The sequence below is a fragment of the Cherax quadricarinatus genome, chromosome 10 (assembly GCF_038502225.1).
Source record: "Cherax quadricarinatus isolate ZL_2023a chromosome 10, ASM3850222v1, whole genome shotgun sequence".
NCBI classification, from domain to species: Eukaryota; Metazoa; Arthropoda; class Malacostraca; order Decapoda; family Parastacidae; genus Cherax; species Cherax quadricarinatus.
In genome coordinates this window covers 13,817,341-13,836,220 of record NC_091301.1, presented here as the reverse complement: position 1 = coordinate 13,836,220, position 18,880 = coordinate 13,817,341, and the positions used below count along the sequence as shown (strand labels likewise).

The 18,880-nt window shown below is 44.2% G+C and overlaps 1 protein-coding gene across 1 annotated transcript in view; it reads right to left on the bottom strand.

Annotated features, from left to right (window-relative positions):
• Positions 1–18,880, bottom strand: part of LOC128687774 (trypsin) — a 54,242-nt gene that overhangs the window by 16,259 nt on the left and 19,103 nt on the right. The window contains exons 3-4 of the mRNA XM_070083641.1: positions 7,050–7,212; positions 1–198 (exon numbers count right to left, since the gene is read on the bottom strand). The exon at positions 1–198 is cut by the window's left edge and continues 11 nt beyond it. Of these exons, the coding sequence (XP_069939742.1) occupies positions 1–198; positions 7,050–7,212 (361 nt within the window). The remainder of the gene's footprint in view (positions 199–7,049; positions 7,213–18,880) is intronic.

Sequence of the window (18,880 nt, the reverse complement as noted above, 5' to 3'; positions counted from 1 at the left end):
AGACAGGCTGGGCGTGAGTACCACTTGTATTCAACCTTGTGGTTGAGTTTGATGAGGGCAATGTCGTTGTTATAGGTGGTATGGTTGAAGTGCGGGTGGTAGATAGCGTAGACGACTCTGTACTCCTTGCTGTTGGTCTCTATGGGAAAACTGCGGATGTGGTCACCCACCATCACCTGCAGGCTGTGCACGCTCACTCTGCAACATTACCACGCTACATATTACTCATTATATATACACGGAGAGATATCATTAAAATGGTACACAGTATCGACAAGTAGATGAATAAGTCACATGTGCCTCATTCAGGTATCTTTTTTTGCCGAGACTTGTCGGCACTAAAGGTGGTCAAGTGTTGTATATATACTTATTCATCCACGGAAAGGTATACAGTGTATACACTGTATATACCTTACATTCATTCAGTTTACACACACTATACCTTTCATTCATTCAGTGTATACAATGAATGTACTTTACTTCCAATTTTGAGGATAAACGTATTCTTGCTATAGGTGTGAAGCCATTTCAGAGGGGTAAAGAAAATGCTAATTACTACCATTATGACCCACCTCTCAGGATAGATACACTGAGAAGTGCACCTCTCATTGTATATACACTAACAAGTACACCTCTCGGTATGTATTCACCGAGTCCACCTCTCAGTGTTCATACACTTGAGAGGCACACCTCTCGGTAGGTATATGCTTCAACAAATAGTGCGGTTAACCACAAATATGAACGGCGGATGTGGGTGAGGTGGAGACACTACTTGCGTACAGCCGAGTAAGTACGTATTTCACACATCTTGATATAATCTTCTTGACTGACGGCAGTACTCACGGACGATCCTGCATTAAACTGGTACTATGTTAGGCAGGCTGGTCCTGAGAAATGGTATGGTGATACCGACAAGATGTGGAAAAAGACACTTATGTAGAGTTCAGGACATTTATTAAAGGAAACGTTTCGCTACGAGTGACTTCTTCAGTCCCAATATAGAGAAAACTAAGAAACGAGTATATATAGTAGCAGGAGTCAGGTGGAAATCCGGGAGGGTAGCAGTAGCAGTAGTTGTACAATTGTGGTGAGATGGGTTTGAGAAGGCCCTGTCAGCATCATGTTACAGCGATCTCCAGACAGGGTAATATCCTGTTGAATAGTAATTTTAATATAGTGTAACTTCCGGGCTTATGATGGATAGTGTTACAGCAATTAAGGCAGCCTCTACACACTTTAGCCGTCTTAAATCTTCATTAATGACTAATCTAGCCTCACTGAATTTCATGAGGTGTCCAACATCGTCCCTGCCTTGAACACGCGTTTCTACGTGGATTATGATTGCAAGCGTTTCTCGAGGAAGAATGCACATACATCACACATTCTTTCAGTTCACTACACTTCCCCTATACTTTATACATGATTGCAGGAAACGTGTGACACGCATCCTTAACAAGACTAATAACAATCCAGTTGAAGGAAAGCCTCTCACTTACATCGTTCTACCGTCAGCGATGTTGCAACTAACGTTTCTAAAATAGTTGTACAATCTAAAATATTTGGCAGAAAATCTGCCAAAATATCCACCAGCTCTTCAACTACTATTAGAAACACAGTGCAAAAAAAAAAAAAAATGACTGACACGAGCGTAGGAGTGTACACTATACCACTATGTGACAAAGTATGTGTGGGGGAAACAGCCAGATAACTGGATACTAGGATCAGGGAACATAACGCTTGTAACCGTGATGACTGTAAATAACGCGTCCCCTCAAGGAAGGTTCCTTGATGTTGGTGAGGGGCTCTTGATTTAGGGAATTGGATCTGTGCTCCAGTTCCCCGAATTAAGCCTGAATGCCTTCCACATCCCCCCCCCCAGGCGCTGTATAATCCTCCGGGTTTAGCGCTTCCCCCTTGATTATAATAATAATAATAATGTAAATAACGCGTGTATTCCACGCAGGAATTCAGTGAGGCTAGATCAGTCATTAAGGAAGATTTAAGACCGCGAAAGTGTATAGATGCTGCTCTAATTGCAGTCGGTAACACTAGCCGTCAAAAGTCCGGAAGTTACATTATATCCAAATTGCTAATCAACACGATATTACCTGAACATCAAAATGGTATACAATACCGACAGGTTGTTAGGTTAGACACATATGCAACAGTTAGACAACTTTATTCCGAAACATTTCGCCAACACAGTAGGCTTCTTCAGTCGAATACAGAAAGTAGGCAGGAACAGTAGAGATGTGAAGACGATGTAATCAGTCCATCACCCTTAAAGTCGTAGAATTTGAGGTTGTCAGTCCCTCAGCCTGGAGAAGTTCAGTTTCATAGTCAGGAACTATCTGAAGATCAAGCGACAGTGCGGAGACTTAAATACTGTAGGGAGGAGAGGTGCAGAGTATTAGTAGTAGTGAGAATGTAGCCACTGAGAGGTCATGTCCCTCTCAGATCCAACACTTCTCACTTGAAAAGGTTGTCCAAGGTGTTTTCTGTACCAAGATGCCATGTGTTGCAGTGTCTGACAAGATGAACATCAAAATGGTATACAATACCGACAGGTTGTTAGGTTAGACACATATGCAACAGTTAGACAACTTTATTCCGAAACGTTTCGCCTACACAGTAGGCTTCTTCAGTCGAATACAGAAAGTAGGCAGGAACAGTAGAGGCGTGAAGACGATGTAATCAGTCCATCACCCTTAAAGTAGTAGAATTTGAGGTTGTCAGTCCCTCAGCCTGGAGAAGTTCAGTTTCATAGTCAGGAACTATCTGAAGATCAAGCGACAGTGCGGAGACTTAAATACTGTCGGGAGGAGAGGTGCAGAGTAGTAGTAATAGTAGTGAGAATGTAGCCACTGAGAGGTCATGTCCCTCTCAGATCCTTTTCAAGTGAGAAGTGTTGGATCTGAGAGGGACATGACCTCTCAGTGGCTACATTCTCACTACTACTACTACTCTGCACCTCTCCTCCCGACAGTATTTAAGTCTCCGCACTGTCGCTTGATCTTCAGATAGTTCCTGACAATGAAACTGAACTTCTCCAGGCTGAGGGACTGACAACCTCAAATTCTACGACTTTAAGGGTGATGGACTGATTACATCGTCTTCACATCTCTACTGTTCCTGCCTACTTTCTGTATTCGACTGAAGAAGCCTACTGTGTAGGCGAAACGTTTCGGAATAAAGTTGTCTAACTGTTGCATATGTGTCTAACCTAACAACGATATTACCTATTCTGGAGACCGCTGTCGCATGATGTTAACAGGTCCTTCTCAGACCCAACTCATCTCACCACTACTGTACTACTACTACCGTCGCGGCTCTCCACCTGACTCCTGCCACTATATATACTCGTTTTTTAGTTATCTCTGTATTAGGACTAAAGAAGTCACTCCTGGTGAAACGTTTCCTTGAATAAATGTCCTGAACTATACGTGTCTTTTTTTCAACAGATTGGTCCTGCATTAGGCAGGCTGAACCTATAATAGACAGGCTGGACCTATAACAGGCAGGCTGGTCCTGATTAAGCGGACTCTACCGAGGCAAGCTCTTAGATTTAGGTGAGCTCTCATATAAAGTTCATCTATATAGTGTATGTTTAAGCCGATGTATGGAGTCCACTTCCACCATACTCCACTATTACTCATATTATGATGAAGAAATGTTTCTAGGTATTCCTGCACTTCACTTGGGTAATCTTCAACCATGTAATATTGTTCATGGTTCAGTCCAGGTAAAGTACCTATCCCGTCTATGCCTCAGAGAATTTGGCAATTCTTGAGTATGTCCCCCACTAGTCATTCGTTTTTCCGTAAACAGGCCTGGTGTTATTAATTCAGAGATTAATTCCTTCATCTCAAACGCCAATCTGAATGCTCTCTTTCCCACTTTCTAAGAGTTTCACTTTGTTTTACTAGGCAAGAGCTCCATATGGTCTGCATACTCATGAATAGGTAAACACATGAGTAAGAAAATGTGTTTTAGAAGTATCATTTTTATATATATTTTTTGAGTACCATTGTTATATTTGTAAGCTTGGCCTGTGCTAGCGATGTTATTCTCTCTATGTGCTTCAAGGAACAGGTTTAGGGAAATAATTACAGGTATATTTCTCTAACCGCATATATATGAGCTTAGTCCACTTCAAATTGTAATGTTTTCAGTCTCTGTTGACCGTCTCTAAATATTATTTTGTTTGTAAATTATTTAATATGTAATTATTAGTTAAGTTTAGAGCTTATAATATAGAAGGAATGTTTCATCGTCTGGCAGCTGAAACAATATTTAGAGCTTGTAATAATGATGCTTTCTCTACCATATTTTGTGTATAGTATATTTGTAAGTTATTTGTGATATGGAGGAAGTGGTGTAGGTGCTTAGTGTCACTTAGTACATTTACAGCTGCATAAGAAGCAGTGGGCATGGTTGTGTTTACCAGGTACACCGACGCCCTGGAATATTACACTTCCACCTTCAACACCACATAACAAGAAAGGACACAGATTCCTTACACTGTTGACACAGGATTCTGCTTCTGACTCTCGCCTCGGCAGGTCATAGCAGCTCTCCTTACTTGTTCAGTCTCCCTACGATCCCCGTTGGGGAGGAGAACCTGTACCATCTCCACGATGTCTCATCGTGTAAGAATTAAGCCCAAGTCTGCTGTCGTTGATGACACCACGAAGCTCGAGCTTGCAACCTCACTCAGCACTTATCTTCACGCCAAATTCTCCAAGATTACTTCACTGAAAGAAGTCTTCATCGTCACCTTTCTTGATGATGCTGAAGCTGACAAAGTACTTACACCTACAGCCATGAAGACATTAGATGACCGCGGTTTTACCATCTCCACGTCACCATACATGCGTGCAAAACGTTGTGTGTTCATGAAACGTCTTGACAGGCTAATTACGAACATGTCTATCGAGGAAATTACGTCATCACTTGAAGACCTCAACACTTGGGCCAAGATTGACTCTGTTGCAAAGATCCCCAACGCTTCCTCGATGCTCAAGGTCACGTTTCTGGACGTTACCATGGCGACCAGAGCACTGTCTGATGGCCTGGCCATCTCTTACTACTTCATCAACCCTCGACAGATTGAACCTGAACGATTCACGTACATAACACCTTGTTGGACATGTAACTCGTATAATCACTCTACTGCCGACTGCCACGTGAAGAATAAGAAGATATGTTCCACTTGTGGGTCTGCAGATCACGACTTTCGCTCCTGCACTTCCACTGCTGCTCCCACTTGCATCAACTGTAAGAGTGATCACCATACTCTTGCAGCCAAATGTCCAGTACGCAAGGATATCCTCTCTAAGAAACTGAAAGAAGAAACTAAGAAGTCTACCGGAAACTCTCCTACTTATGCTGCTATAGCTAAGCTTCAGACGACCACCACCAAGATCCTACAAGCCACTCAGCAACCTCCACCACTCACAGCCTCTCCTCTACCAGACGATATTTCCACAAAATTCTACTACTGCCTGATGTATGCAGCTAACCCGGGTTGTTTCAATACAACTATGAATGATATTCTTGCCCTCAACAATCTGCCATCATTCAACTTTCCAGCTAGTCCTGCTTCAGCCGATGTTTTGAAGATTATCCCAAAAATCGTCAGTTTCGAGGCACCAGATGACTTGCAAGATTTGATTTCTGAAGAAGCCACCGGCTCTACTTCGCAATCCACCAATGAGAGACCAGTCACCGCCAATGCCAAGAACCAATCAGAGCCCTCAATGCCTCACGTGCCTCCACCTTCCCCCACCAATGAGAAACCGCCTCCAACGCCAGCCACCACATTCATCAAGACACGAGCAGCGTCCTCGTCTTCCAATCCCAACAAAACTGACCAATCATCGACTTCACCTGTCGCTCAATCTAAGGATAAACAACACTATAATACGATACGTGGCGTCTCCTTCTTCACTACTCCTGAGTATCCTAAAGAAATGGATGCAAAGACATTGATGCCCCTCCTCCAGAGCGACGAAGTCAAGTTCGTCTGTAGACCATCACGTGGTCTCTTCCTCAGAAAAGTCATCGATCTCCTTAATGCTCCAGAGATCGACCCAGACCTCAAATTTAGACTCATGACCATGCCAATACCGAAGTTCCAGACTCTTCCTAATGGGACAATAGCTTAACACACCTCAAGCCGACCTCCACCAGTACAACTCATCCTGCTTGCTGCCTTCTGACACTCCCAGCTCCTGCCGCTGCCTTCGCCATCCTCTCCTAGGAAGCCAAGTACCGACATCATTCAAGCCTCTCCATCTACGCCTCCAGTACTTCGGTACCACATGTCCCAAAGTGGTTGGGCCACTTGCCTTGATTCCTCCTCTTCCCCTCCTTCCCATCCTTTTTCAGTATTTCCATCCTTCCTTATCCTTCTTCCTTCCCATCTTACGACAGCTCTCGTCGTCTTCGATTCGATTCGATTCCGACGCCCTCCAACCCATCATACTAACTTGCTCGTAGAAGCAGGTGTTCTCTCATCTCCTGACGAGAATATGAGCTGGAGTTGTTCTGTCGCCATTTGACATTACCTCACATATGTGTGTATAGTCTCTCAATTTTTAAATGTTTTTCTCTGAGAGTCTTTCGCTTTCTATGCTTAGGCTGCTTATGTGTACCTGATGAATCTGCTCATCTTAGTTTTGTTTGTATACGAGTACTTGTATCAGATATTTAAGTTTGCAGTTGTTGAGGTCATGTTCTGGTCCCGATTCTAGCTTGTGATGTGTTTATGTAACTTACCCTAGAAGTAGAACTCACAGGTAAGGACCCACAGAGGGTGAGGGAGAAGTGAGGAAAGATGAAGAATAGGTGGGGAGAGGAAAAGGCTACAGAAAAAGAAAACGAGCCGGGGTTAAACACAGTAGCAAAGGCATTGTAAGGCTTGTTGTGCTCTTCAAAAGAGATGGACGGTGTGGCGGCGCTTAAACAACTCTAGGCAAGGCTCCTCTCTTAACTACACAGTGACGCATGTCTATGGCTGTGGTATTTAAAAACAAGGATCAACCTACCCTCTAATGCAGTGAGCGGCGGTGAGGACATATCTATCGCTGATGAGCGTACCACCGCAGTAGAAGTGGTTCTTGTACATGAGGGTGACCATCCACGGGTACTCGTTAAACTCAGCGTAGTTACCCCCCACGACCCTGGCCCGCCGGTTGGGCAGACCACACGCTGTAAGGCAGGAACTGCTTACATCATCAAAATCAACTAACTGAAACTATTAGACAATAATGATTACACTTTCACATATACCTTATTGTGTAAAAAATATGTTTAACAAAAACGTTCTTACCGCACTTATAATAATATATGAAAAAAAGCTCTGTATAAGACTACATTTTACTAGGAATTTCATATTTAATATTCTCCGTTTGCAAGCTTGTATATACTATTTGGGGTTGTACATATTGCTCTCTCAATGTGTATGCAACGAGAGGAACAGTGCAGGTACATATGGAGGGATATTTATCAGTAATGTACACACCTAGAGTTTTCTTTTAATTTCACTGTGCCCATATTTGGGCTCAAGGTATTCTGATGGGTGGAAAAGAGGCAACATGCAGCCTTAATGACCTTCGTCTGTTGATATACTTTAAACCCAATTAACCAACCAACTTGATGACATCTTTTCATGCATAAAATTGTTTCTTAAACTAAAATAATATTTACACGTTTTCTGCAGTAAAACAATATATTCATTGATATGCAAATTTAAGCAATACTTAATAATTACATTTTCCATCACCTGATTTATTTTAAGAAGCAAATATACAGCAGTTACATCAGACTATATATATATATATATATATATATATATATATATATATATATATATATATATATATATATATATATATATATATATATATATATATATATAGCTCTAGCTCTTTCGTACTCTCGTGCGTCGTCAGGAGCTATGCAATGTTGCAAGACCAACAGATAGGAGGGGAAATTCTCTGAAGACAGACTACATTCATCAGCGTGACAGTGTCAGCGTGCCTCGTTGTGCTCCCGGTTTTCTGGTGTTTTCACGGTCGCTCTTACGTGCTAGAACTTTAATTTGTGTCATCAATCCTATACGATACATCCCTCTAGCGCCTGGAACCAATCTTGGGCGGAAAACATTATATACTGAGTCAAAAAAGGAGAATTAGTGTGCACTACCTAGCAGAGTTTACTGCCAGAGGGGAATCATAGGCCTGTGTCCCATGTGAAAAAAATAATAATAATTGAACTTTGTGTCAGAGGAAAGAAAGTCTCCCTGAAAGCATTGAGTATACATAGTGTATAGTGTATACTACAGTGGCTCCCTAGTATATTGATGATAAAGGCTAAAGTGTCATTTGAAAACAGGTGAATTTGTAAATGAAGTGATAAGCCTATAGAGGCAGGTGCCAGAAGTCGCCAGAAACTTACCACAGGTCAGCTGTTTTTAATAATCTTCCTGGCCTGCTAGTGTACTCGCATATAATCTAGTGATACCAGTGAATAGCAGAATACAGTGTTGTAGTAGCAACTAACCAGTATTATAATGGTACTTAGTGGAGTGGAGTGACTTTCATTAGTTTCTTTTTCTTGAAATACCAGACGTTACTGTGAATTTCATATAACCTGTAGTTACCAGTGGTCGCAATATACACAACGAGAAGCAATTATTACTACAGAAAAAGCGTCCTTCCTCCAAAATTTGCACCAGTCAACTATAGTGATAATATAGCATTTACTGCTGGGGCCAGCAGTCACCGGCTCTTCAACACGCAAGTTATACTTTTGTATCAATCAAATCACATATTACTCGGGTAGATAATTTCCAGTAGATCCTTCATGTGTTAGCTCAAATCACCGACCAGTATGGTTTAAATAAGTGACCCACTGATCAGATCAGATAGACTGGTCCGAACCCTTGACTGGTCCGAACCCTTGACTGGTCCGAACGCTGGACTGGTTTCAAACGGTTTCGTTGTGCACCACCATAGCAGGTTATTAATAGAATATTCAAGAGGTTGCTAGTAGAATTGCAGTAAATCAACCATTCAAATCATTATGAAGCTGTGTGTAGTCTGTGGTCAGTCAAACAAACGGGCTTCCACATGCATAAATTGTCATTTCTGTGGAAATTGGTGTCACGCCCCTTGTGCAGATATCCAAGAACTAGCTACAAGCAGTATTAAAACAGGGAAGTGTTTTTGGGTATGCCCAAATGAGATAAATCTGTGGATTAAAATCACAAGGGTATTAAAAGAGGTCAACATCAAAGCTGCTTTCATAGAAAACCTGGAAGCTTTCTACAACAGATGGGAACATAAAAAGTCCGGGCTGAATGGTACTGCCCTTGATACTGGCCATGTAGTCAGAAACTGTAAGGCTGGAGATGATGTCCTGGTAGTCAGTAAATGGGGGGCTGATAGTGCTGTCCTGGGAGACAGTAATGGGGAAGCTGGAGGTGCTGTCCTGGGAGACAGTAATGGTGAAGCTGGAGGTGCTGTCCTGGGAGACAGTAATGGTGAAGCTGGAGATGCTGTCCTGGGAGACAGTAATGGGGAAGCTGGAGATGCTGTCCTGGGAGACAGTAATGGTGAAGCTGGAGATTTTGTCCAGGTAGTCGGGAATTATACGCAGGAAGGAATACATATAAATGACCTCATAGGGGACAGGAGCCATAGTAGGGAAACAAGTGTAGTCAAAGATAAGATAAAACCAATATTGCAAACTAGAAATACCGCAGGAAATAGCAAACAAGAGGACTCCACTAGCAATAGTGAGGATATATTACCAAAAACAACTGGTGGGAGCTCCATTGTTGGTGCTAGGGAGGATAGAAGTAAGACAGGGAAACATGCACCAACAGGGAATACAGTCACAGAAACCCAAGGCAAACGGAAACCAAGCCTGTGCACATACTATGCACTCGGTATCTGCTGGCATGGGAAATCTGGAAAAACAGATGGGACGTGCAACTATGACCACCCTAGGAAATGCCATGACCATATGACAACAGGAAAATGCAAACTCCCTTCCTGTAAGCTTTTTCACCCTGAACTGTGTACCTCTTCAGTACAGGAAAGACTGTGCTATAACTTAAATTGCCAGGCATACCATCTAAAGGGGACAAAAAGATACAAAACATCCAGGCCATGGGAAAACCTGGGTAGCCACAGCCACTCAAGAGGGAGAGGTTTTTTAGTGCCAGGAAGGAAAAAAAACTGGCAGGAAATGGCAGAAATCGTACACCATCGTGCACCATCCCCCCAATGAAAAGCAGGGGTGTCACTAGCACGTTAAGAGACCATACAATAAGTGTCAGGGGCCCGAGACTGTTCAACTGCCTCACAGCACACATAAGGGGGATTACCAACAGACCCCTGGCAGTCTTCAAGCTGGCACTGGACAAGCACCTAAAGTCAGTTCCGGATCAGCCGGGCTGTGGCTCGTACGTTGGTTTGCGTGCAGCCAGCAGCAACAGCCTGGTTGATCAGGCTCTGATCCACCAGGAGGCCTGGTCTCAGACCGGGCCGCGGGGGCGTTGACCCCCGGAACTCTCTCCAGGTAAACTCCAGGTGAAGCAAGATAAAAGATATCAGTGGCAACCCATGTCACAGAGGGCCACCATCGATATATATATATATATATATATATATATATATATATATATATATATATATATATATATATATATATATATATATATATATATATATCGTGCAGAATAGGTAAAACTTGCCATTTTGGCTTAAATAGCAATGTTCTTCTTGCCGAATAAGGCAAGCGAAAATTTGTGTATGAAATAATTTCGAAAAAATCGTTCTGAACCTAATGAAAAAAATATAATTCATAGTGTTTGTTTATTAATAAATTACTGTAAACTTATCTAAAATATATTTAGTTCGATTAGGCTAAATTAAATTACGCTTTTTATAATAAGGTTAGGTAAGTTTTCTAAGGTTATTTTGATACAAAATTATTAATTTTATACATTAACATAAATGAAATATATATATATCTTTAAACGTATAAGAGAAAATTTTAGACAGCTAAAGGGGTAGAGTCTTAGCTCCTGTCCCCGCCTCTCAACTTAGTGCTTGCCTGATTCATTCCCTCCATGCATCGTCAGCCTTATCGTACCTGCTCCTAAAGCTGTGTATAGACCCTGTCTCCACTTCACCGAAATTATTCTTTCCTACCACCCTAAGACTGAAAAAATGCTTCTTGGCATCCCTGTGACTAATTTATTTCTTTAACCTCCAGCTGTGTCCCCGAGTTTTCGTTTCTCACCTCTCAAACAGCTTGTTCCTGTCTACCCTATTAATTCCCTTGAATAATTTATGCTTTTTCCATATATTCCCTGGTTCTTCTGTACTCCAATGTCGTTAGATTCGGTTACATTAGCCTCTCCTCATAGCCCATGGTTCTTAATTTAGGAAGAAGCCTTGTTGCGTACCTCTGCACATTTTTCAGTTTCTTAACATGCTTTCTCAGGTGTGGGTTCCATACTGGCGCTGTTTATTCCAAGATGAGCCTGACATATGCTGTATTAAGTGACCATAAAGACTTGAGATTCCCGATGGCTACTCTTAGATTTGCCGGGCGAGCATTGGCTCTGGACAGGCTTGCAGCCTGTCCAGGTTCCGTTGTAGTCCTGTCTGATCCTCATCCGATTTAATTCTCCTCAATAACTTCACATCATCTGCATATTGGACAGTTCTGAGTCTATCCCTTCCGGTATGTCATTCACATACACCAGAAACAGCACCAGTCCTAGGAGTGACCTGTGTGGAACCCCGCTCGTCAAAGGCGCCCACTCTGACACCTCGTCACGTACCATGACTCGTTGTTGTCTCCCTGTCAGGTATTCTTTGATCCATTGCAGTACCTTTTCTGTTATGCATGCCTGATTCTCTAGCTTTTGTACTAATCTCTTGTGTGGAACTGTGTCGAAGGCCTTCTTGAAGTCCAAGAAAATGCAATCTACTCACCACTCTCTCTCTCTATTGTCTTACTTCCATTACCTTGTCATAAAACTCCAGTATGTTTGACACAGCATTTCCCTTCCCCGAAACCGTGCTGGTTGTCGTGAATAAGCTTGTTCCTTTCTAGGTGCTCCACCACTCTGATAATGTTCTCAATGACTTTGCATACTATACATGTCAGTGACACTGGTCTGTAGTTTAATGCCTCATGTCTATCACCATTTTTAATAACTGGGACTACATTTGCCATCATCCACACCTCGGGTAGTTGCCCGGTTTCAATGGATGTGTTGAAGAGTGTTGTTAGTGGCACACACAGCATCTCTGCTCCCTCTCTAAGGACACAGAGAGATGTCCGGTCACACCGGCTTTGAGGTATCTAGTTCACCTCCTCCTTAGTTGTGTGTATTTCGTTCAGCACTTGTTGGTGTACTTCACTATTTCGCATTTGCGGTGTCCTTCCTGTCTTCGTTGTAAATACTTTTTTAAATCTCACGTTGAGCTCCTCGCATACTTCTCGGTCGTTTCTTGTAAGCCCCTCTCCTTCCTACCTCAGCCTGATTACTTGATCCTTGACTGTTGTTTTCCTCATGATGTGGCTATACAACAGACCATTCTGGAGAAATACCCTGACTTTGCTAGCTGTAAATAAAGCATTACCACATGTGTGCATGTGTGTGTGTGTACTCACCTAGTTGTACTCACCTAGTTGAGGTTGCAGGGGTCGAGTCCAAGCTCCTGGCCCCGCCTCTTCACTGGTCGCTACTAGGTCACTCTCCCTGAACCATGAGCTTTATCGTACCTCTGCTTAAAACTATGTATGGATCCTGACTCCACTACATCGCTTTCCAAACTATTCCACTTCCTGACTACTCTGTGGCTGAAGAAATACTTCCTAACATCCCTTTGATTCATCTGTGTCTTCAACTTCCAACTGTGTCCCCTTGTTACTGTGTCCAGTCTCTGGAACATCCTGTCTTTGTCCACCTTGTCAATTCCTCTCAGTATTTTGTAAGTCGTTATCATGTCCCCCCTATCTCTCCTGTCCTCCAGTGTCGTCAGGTTGATTTCCCTTAACCTCTCCTCATAGGACATACCTCTTAGCTCTGGGACTAGTCTTGTTGCAAACCTTTGCACTTTCTCTAGTTTCTTTACATGCTTGGCTAGGTGTGGGTTCCAAACTGGTGCCGCATACTCCAATATGGGCCTAACGTACACGGTGTATAGGGTCCTGAACGATTCCTTATTAAGATGTCGGAATGCTGTTCTGAGGTTTGCCAGGCGCCCATATGCTGCAGCAGTTATTTGGTTGATGTGCGCTTCAGGAGATGTGCCTGGTGTTATACTCACCCCAAGATCTTTTTCCTTGAGTGATGTTTGTAGTCTCTGACCCCCTAGACTGTACTCCATCTGCGGTCTTCTTTGCCCTTCCCCAATCCTCATGACTTTGCACTTGGTGGGATTGAACTCCAGGAGCCAGTTGCTGTACCAGGTCTGCAGCCTGTCCAGATCCCTTTGTATTTCTGCCTGGTCTTCGATCGAATGAACTCTTCTCATCAACTTCACATCATCTGCAAACAGTGACACCTCGGAGTTTATTCCTTCCGTCATGTCGTTCACAAATACCAGAAACAGCACTGGTCCTAGGACTGACCCCTGTGGGACCCCACTGGTCACAGGTGCCCACTCTGACACCTCGCCTCGTACCATTACTCTCTGCTGTCTTCCTGACAAGTATTCCCTGATCCATTGCAGTGCCTTCCCTGTTATTCCTGCTTGGTCCTCCAGTTTTTGCACTAATCTCTTGTGTGGTACTGTGTCAAACGCCTTCTTGCAGTCTAAGAAAATGCAATCCACCCACCCCTCTCTCTCTTCTCTTACTGCTGTCACCATGTCATAGAACTCCAGTAGGTTTGTGACACAGGATTTCCCGTCTCTGAAACCATGTTGTCTGCTGGTGATGAGATCATTCCTTTCTAGATGTTCCACCATTCTTCTCCTGACAATCTTTTCCATGATTTTGCATGCTATACATGTCAGTGACACTGGTCTGTAGTTTAGTGCTTCATGTCTGTCTCCTTTTTTAAAGATTGGTACCACATTTGCTGTCTTCCATGCCTCAGGCAATCTCCCTGTTTCGATAGATGTATTGAATATTGTTGTTAGGGGTACACATAGCACCTCTGCTCCCTCTCTCAGGACCCATGGAGAGATGTTATCTGGCCCCATTGCCTTTGAGGTATCTAGCTCACTCAGAAGCCTCTTCACTTCTTCCTCGGTTGTGTGTACTGTGTCCAGCACATGGTGGTGTACCCCACCTCTCCGTCTTTCTGGAGCCCCTTCTGTCTCCTCTGTGAACACTTCTTTGAATCTCTTGTTGAGTTCCTCACATACTTCACTGTCATTTCTTGTTGTCTCTCCTCCTTCCTTCCTTAGCCTGATTACCTGGTCTTTGATGGTTGTTTTCTTCCTGATGTGGCTGTATAACAGCTTCGGGTCAGATTTGGCTTTTGCTGCTATGTCGTTTTCATATTGACGTTGGGCCTCCCTTCTTATCTGTGCATATTCGTTTCTGGCTCTACGACTGCTCTCCTTATTCTCCTGGGTCCTTTGCCTTCTATATTTCTTCCATTCCCTAGCACACTTGGTTTTTGCCTCCTTGCATCTTTGAGTGAACCATGGGCTCATCCTGGCTTTTTCATTATTCCTGTTACCCTTGGGTACAAACCTCTCCTCAGCCTCCTTGCACATTGTGACTACATATTCCATCATCTCATTAACTGGTTTCCCTGCCAGTTCTCTGTCCCACTGAACCTCATTCAGGAAGTTCCTCATTCCTGTGTAGTCCCCTTTCCTGTAGTTTGGTTTCATTCGTCCTGGCCTTCCTGCTTCCCCCTCCACTTGTAGCTCTACTGTGTATTCGAAGCTCAAAACCACATGATCGCTGGCCCCAAGGGGTCTTTCATATGTGATGTCCTCAATATCTGCACTACTCAAGGTGAATACTAAGTCCAGTCTTGCTGGTTCATCCTCTCCTCTCTCTCTTGTAGTGTCCCTTACGTGTTGGTACATGAAGTTTTCCAGTACCACCTCCCTCATCTTAGCCCTCCATGTATCTTGGCCCCCATGTGGCTCCAAGTTCTCCCATTCGATCTCCTTGTGGTTAAAGTCGCCCATGATCAGGAGCTTTGCCCTACATGTATGAGCTCTTCTGGCCACTGCAGCCAGTGTGTCAACCATCGCTCTATTGCTCTCGTCATATTCTTGCCTTGGCCTCCTGCTGTTCTGTGGTGGGTTATACATCACTGCAATTATCACCTTGGGACCTCCAGAGTGAAGCGTTCTCGCTATACAATCACTTTCTTCTCCGCTGTCTCCTCTCTCCAGCTCATCAAAATTCCATCGGTGTTTGATCAGCAATGCCACTCCTCCCCCACCCTGTTCCTTCTGTCTTTCCTCAGGATCTGGAATCCCGTTGGGAAGATAGCATCTGTTATCATACCTGTAAGTTTGGTTTCTGTGATTGCTATGATGTCTGGTGATGCCTCTTTGACTCTTTCGTGCCACTCCTCCCACTTGTTTGTTATTCCATCAGCGTTTGTGTACCATACCTTCAGTTTCCTTTCCAACACTGTGGTTTGGGGAGCCTGTGGGGGTGGGAGACCTGGTAGTATACTGTGGGATTCTATGGTTGGGGGTTGGGTGGAAGCTGTGGGTATGGATTGTATTATGTGTTGGGATGGTGTGATAGGTTGTGGGGTTCTGAGGATAGTTGTGTGTGTGCTTGCTCTTGCTGCTCTGTTCTGCTCTGACTGACCTCTGCTGGTTCCATCCTTGTCTCCTTTCCTAGCTCCTTTCGCTTTTTTGTCCTCTCCCTCAGCTGCTGTCTCTCTTTTTGTGTTCTGTCTCTGTCTAGGAACACCTTCTTGTACTCTTCCGAGCTTCTCAACCGTGGTTTTTCTTGGAGGATCCTGTTCCGCACTGTTTCTGTCCTGAGAATCAGCTTGATCGGTCGGTTTCTCCCCTTCAAGTACCCCCCTATTCTCTGAAAATTTACAATCTCGTCCATGTCTTCTCCCCCTATTTCCGTGATGATTTTCTCAATCTCCTTTCTTTCTTCCTGCCGTCTTTCAGTGTGTGTCCTTTCCTCTCTCTCCCGAAGCCCATGGATAAACACTGATTTTGCCCTTTCCTCCTCCCATTGCCTCTCCCTCTGTGACTCTGGTTCCTGTCTGTATGTGGCCATTTTCTCCCTTGATTTTTCCAGTGGCTCTTGGTAGCATGGTTGTGCCTCAGCATTCGACTTATCTCCCTCTCCATCTGCACCCATCTGCTCTTCCCTTCCACTCCCTGGCCCTTCTTTGCAGGCTGATAAGACCTTAGCATATTTCATATCTCCTTCCTTCCTGTTCAGCCTCTCAGCTTCGTATGGTGTGTCTTCTCTGGTCACTACCCCTGAGACTTGCTTCAGCCTGTTTACCTCAAATTCTAGGACCTTTACCCTGGCTACTGCAGTTTCGACTTGTGCCTCCCAATTCTTCGTCTCCTTCTCCAACCTCTTTTCCCATTTCACAGAGAGCTCTTTCTCCATTTTTTCAGAAAGCTCTCCTAATTTTCTCTCCCATTCTTGTTCTATCCTTTTCCACTGCTCCTCCATCCATTCCTCCCTACCAGTATCATTGTCATCTGATCCCTGATTCCTGCGAGTCCCAACCATTTTTTTTTTTTTATTAAAAGAGAAAGTGAAAAAGAAAAAAGGGGGAGAGAGTGAGAGAGAGGGAGAAAGAGAGAGAAGGGGAGGGTAGAAGGAGGGGAAAAAAGGGAGAAAGTGAGAGAGAGAGGGGGGAGTGACAAGGGAAGAGAGGGAGAGAGAGAGAGAATAGGAAGAGAGAGAGAAAGAGAGGAAGAGAGAGAGGGGGAGAGAGAGGGGGAAAGGGAGGGAGAGGGAGAGAGAGGAAGAGAGAGGAAGAGAGAGAGGAAGAGGGAGAGGAAGAGAGGATGAGAGAGAGAGAGAGAGAGTGAGAGAGAGAGAGAGAGAGAGAGAGAGGAAGAGAGAGGAGGGGAGAGGGAGGAGGGGGGGGAAGGAAGGGTTAGAGGATCACTTCACAGGAAGGTGTGAAATCCTGTATATGGGTGTGTGTGTGTGTGTGTGTGTGTGTGTGTGTGTTTGTGTGTGTTTGTGTGTGTGTGTGTGTGTGTGTGTGTGTGTGTGTGTGTGTGTGTGTGTGTGTGTACTCACCTAGTTGTACTCACCTAGTTGAGGTTGCGGGGGTCGAGTCCGAGCTCCTGGCCCCGCCTCTTCACTGATCGCTACTAGGTCACTCTCCCTGAGCCATGAGCTTTATCATACCTCTGCTTAAAGCTATGTATGGATCCTGCCTCCACTACATCGCTTCCCAAACTATTCCACTTACTGACTACTCTGTGGCTGAAGAAATACTTCCTAACATCCCTGTGATTCATCTGTGTCTTCAACTTCCAACTGTGTCCCCTTGTTACTGTGTCCAATCTCTGGAACATCCTGTCTTTGTCCACCTTGTCAATTCCTCTCAGTATTTTGTATGTCGTTATCATGTCCCCCCTATCTCTCCTGTCCTCCAGTGTCGTCAGGTTGATTTCCCTTAACCTCTCCTCGTAGGACATACCCCTTAGCTCTGGGACTAGTCTTGTTGCAAACCTTTGCACTTTCTCTAGTTTCTTTACGTGATTGGCTAGATGTGGGTTCCAAACTGGTGCTGCATACTCCAATATGGGCCTAACATACAGAGTGTACAGGGTACTGAACGATTCTTTATTAAGATGGCGGAATGCTGTTCTCAGGTTTGTTAGGCGCCTATATATTGCAGCAGTTATTTGGTTGATGTGCGCCTCATGAGATGTGCCTGGTGTTATACTCACCCCAAGATCTTTTTCCTTGAGTGAGGTTTGTTGTCTTTGACCCCCCTAGACTGTACTCCGTCTGCGGTCTTCTTTGCCCTTCCCCAATCTTCATTACTTTGCACTTGGTGGTTTGAACTCCAGGAGCCAATTGCTGGACAACGCCTGCAGCCTGTCCAGATCCCTTTATAGTTCTACCTGGTCCTCGTCCGATTGAATCCTTCTCATCAACTTCACATCATCTGCAAACAGGGACACTTCGGAGTCTATTCCTTCCGTCATGTCGTTCACGAATACCAGAAACAGCACCGGTCCTAAGACTGACCCCTGTGGAACCCCACTCGTCACAGGCGCCCAATCTGACACCTCGCCTAGTACCATGACTCACTGCTGTCTTCCAAACAGGTACTCACTGATCCATTGTAGTGCCTTCCCTATTACCCCTCTGTGTGTGTGTGCGTGTGTGTGTGTACTCACCTATTTGTACTCACCTATTTGTGGTTGCAGGGGTCGAATCATAGCTCCTGGCCCCGCCTCTTCACTGATTGCTACTAGGTCCTCTCTCTCCCTGCTCCATGAGCTTTATCATACCTTGCCTTAAAACTATGTATGGTTCCCGCCTCCACTACTTCACTTTCTAGGCTATTCCACGGCTTGACTACTCTATGACTGAAGAAATACTTCCTAACATCCCTTTGATTCATCTGAGTCTTCAACTTCCAATTGTGACCTCTCGTGTCTGTGTCCCATCTCTGGAACATCCCGTCTTTGTCCACCTCGTCTATTCTGCGCAGTATTTTGTATGTCGTTATCATGTCTCCCCTGACCCTCCTGGCCTCCAGTGTCGTCAGGCCGATTTCCCTCAACCTTTCTTCATAGGACAATCCCCGTAGCTCTGGGACTAGTCTTGTTGCAAACCTTTGCACTTTCTCTAATTTCTTGACGTGCTTGACTAGGTGTGGATTCGAAACTGGTGCTGCATACTCCAGTAT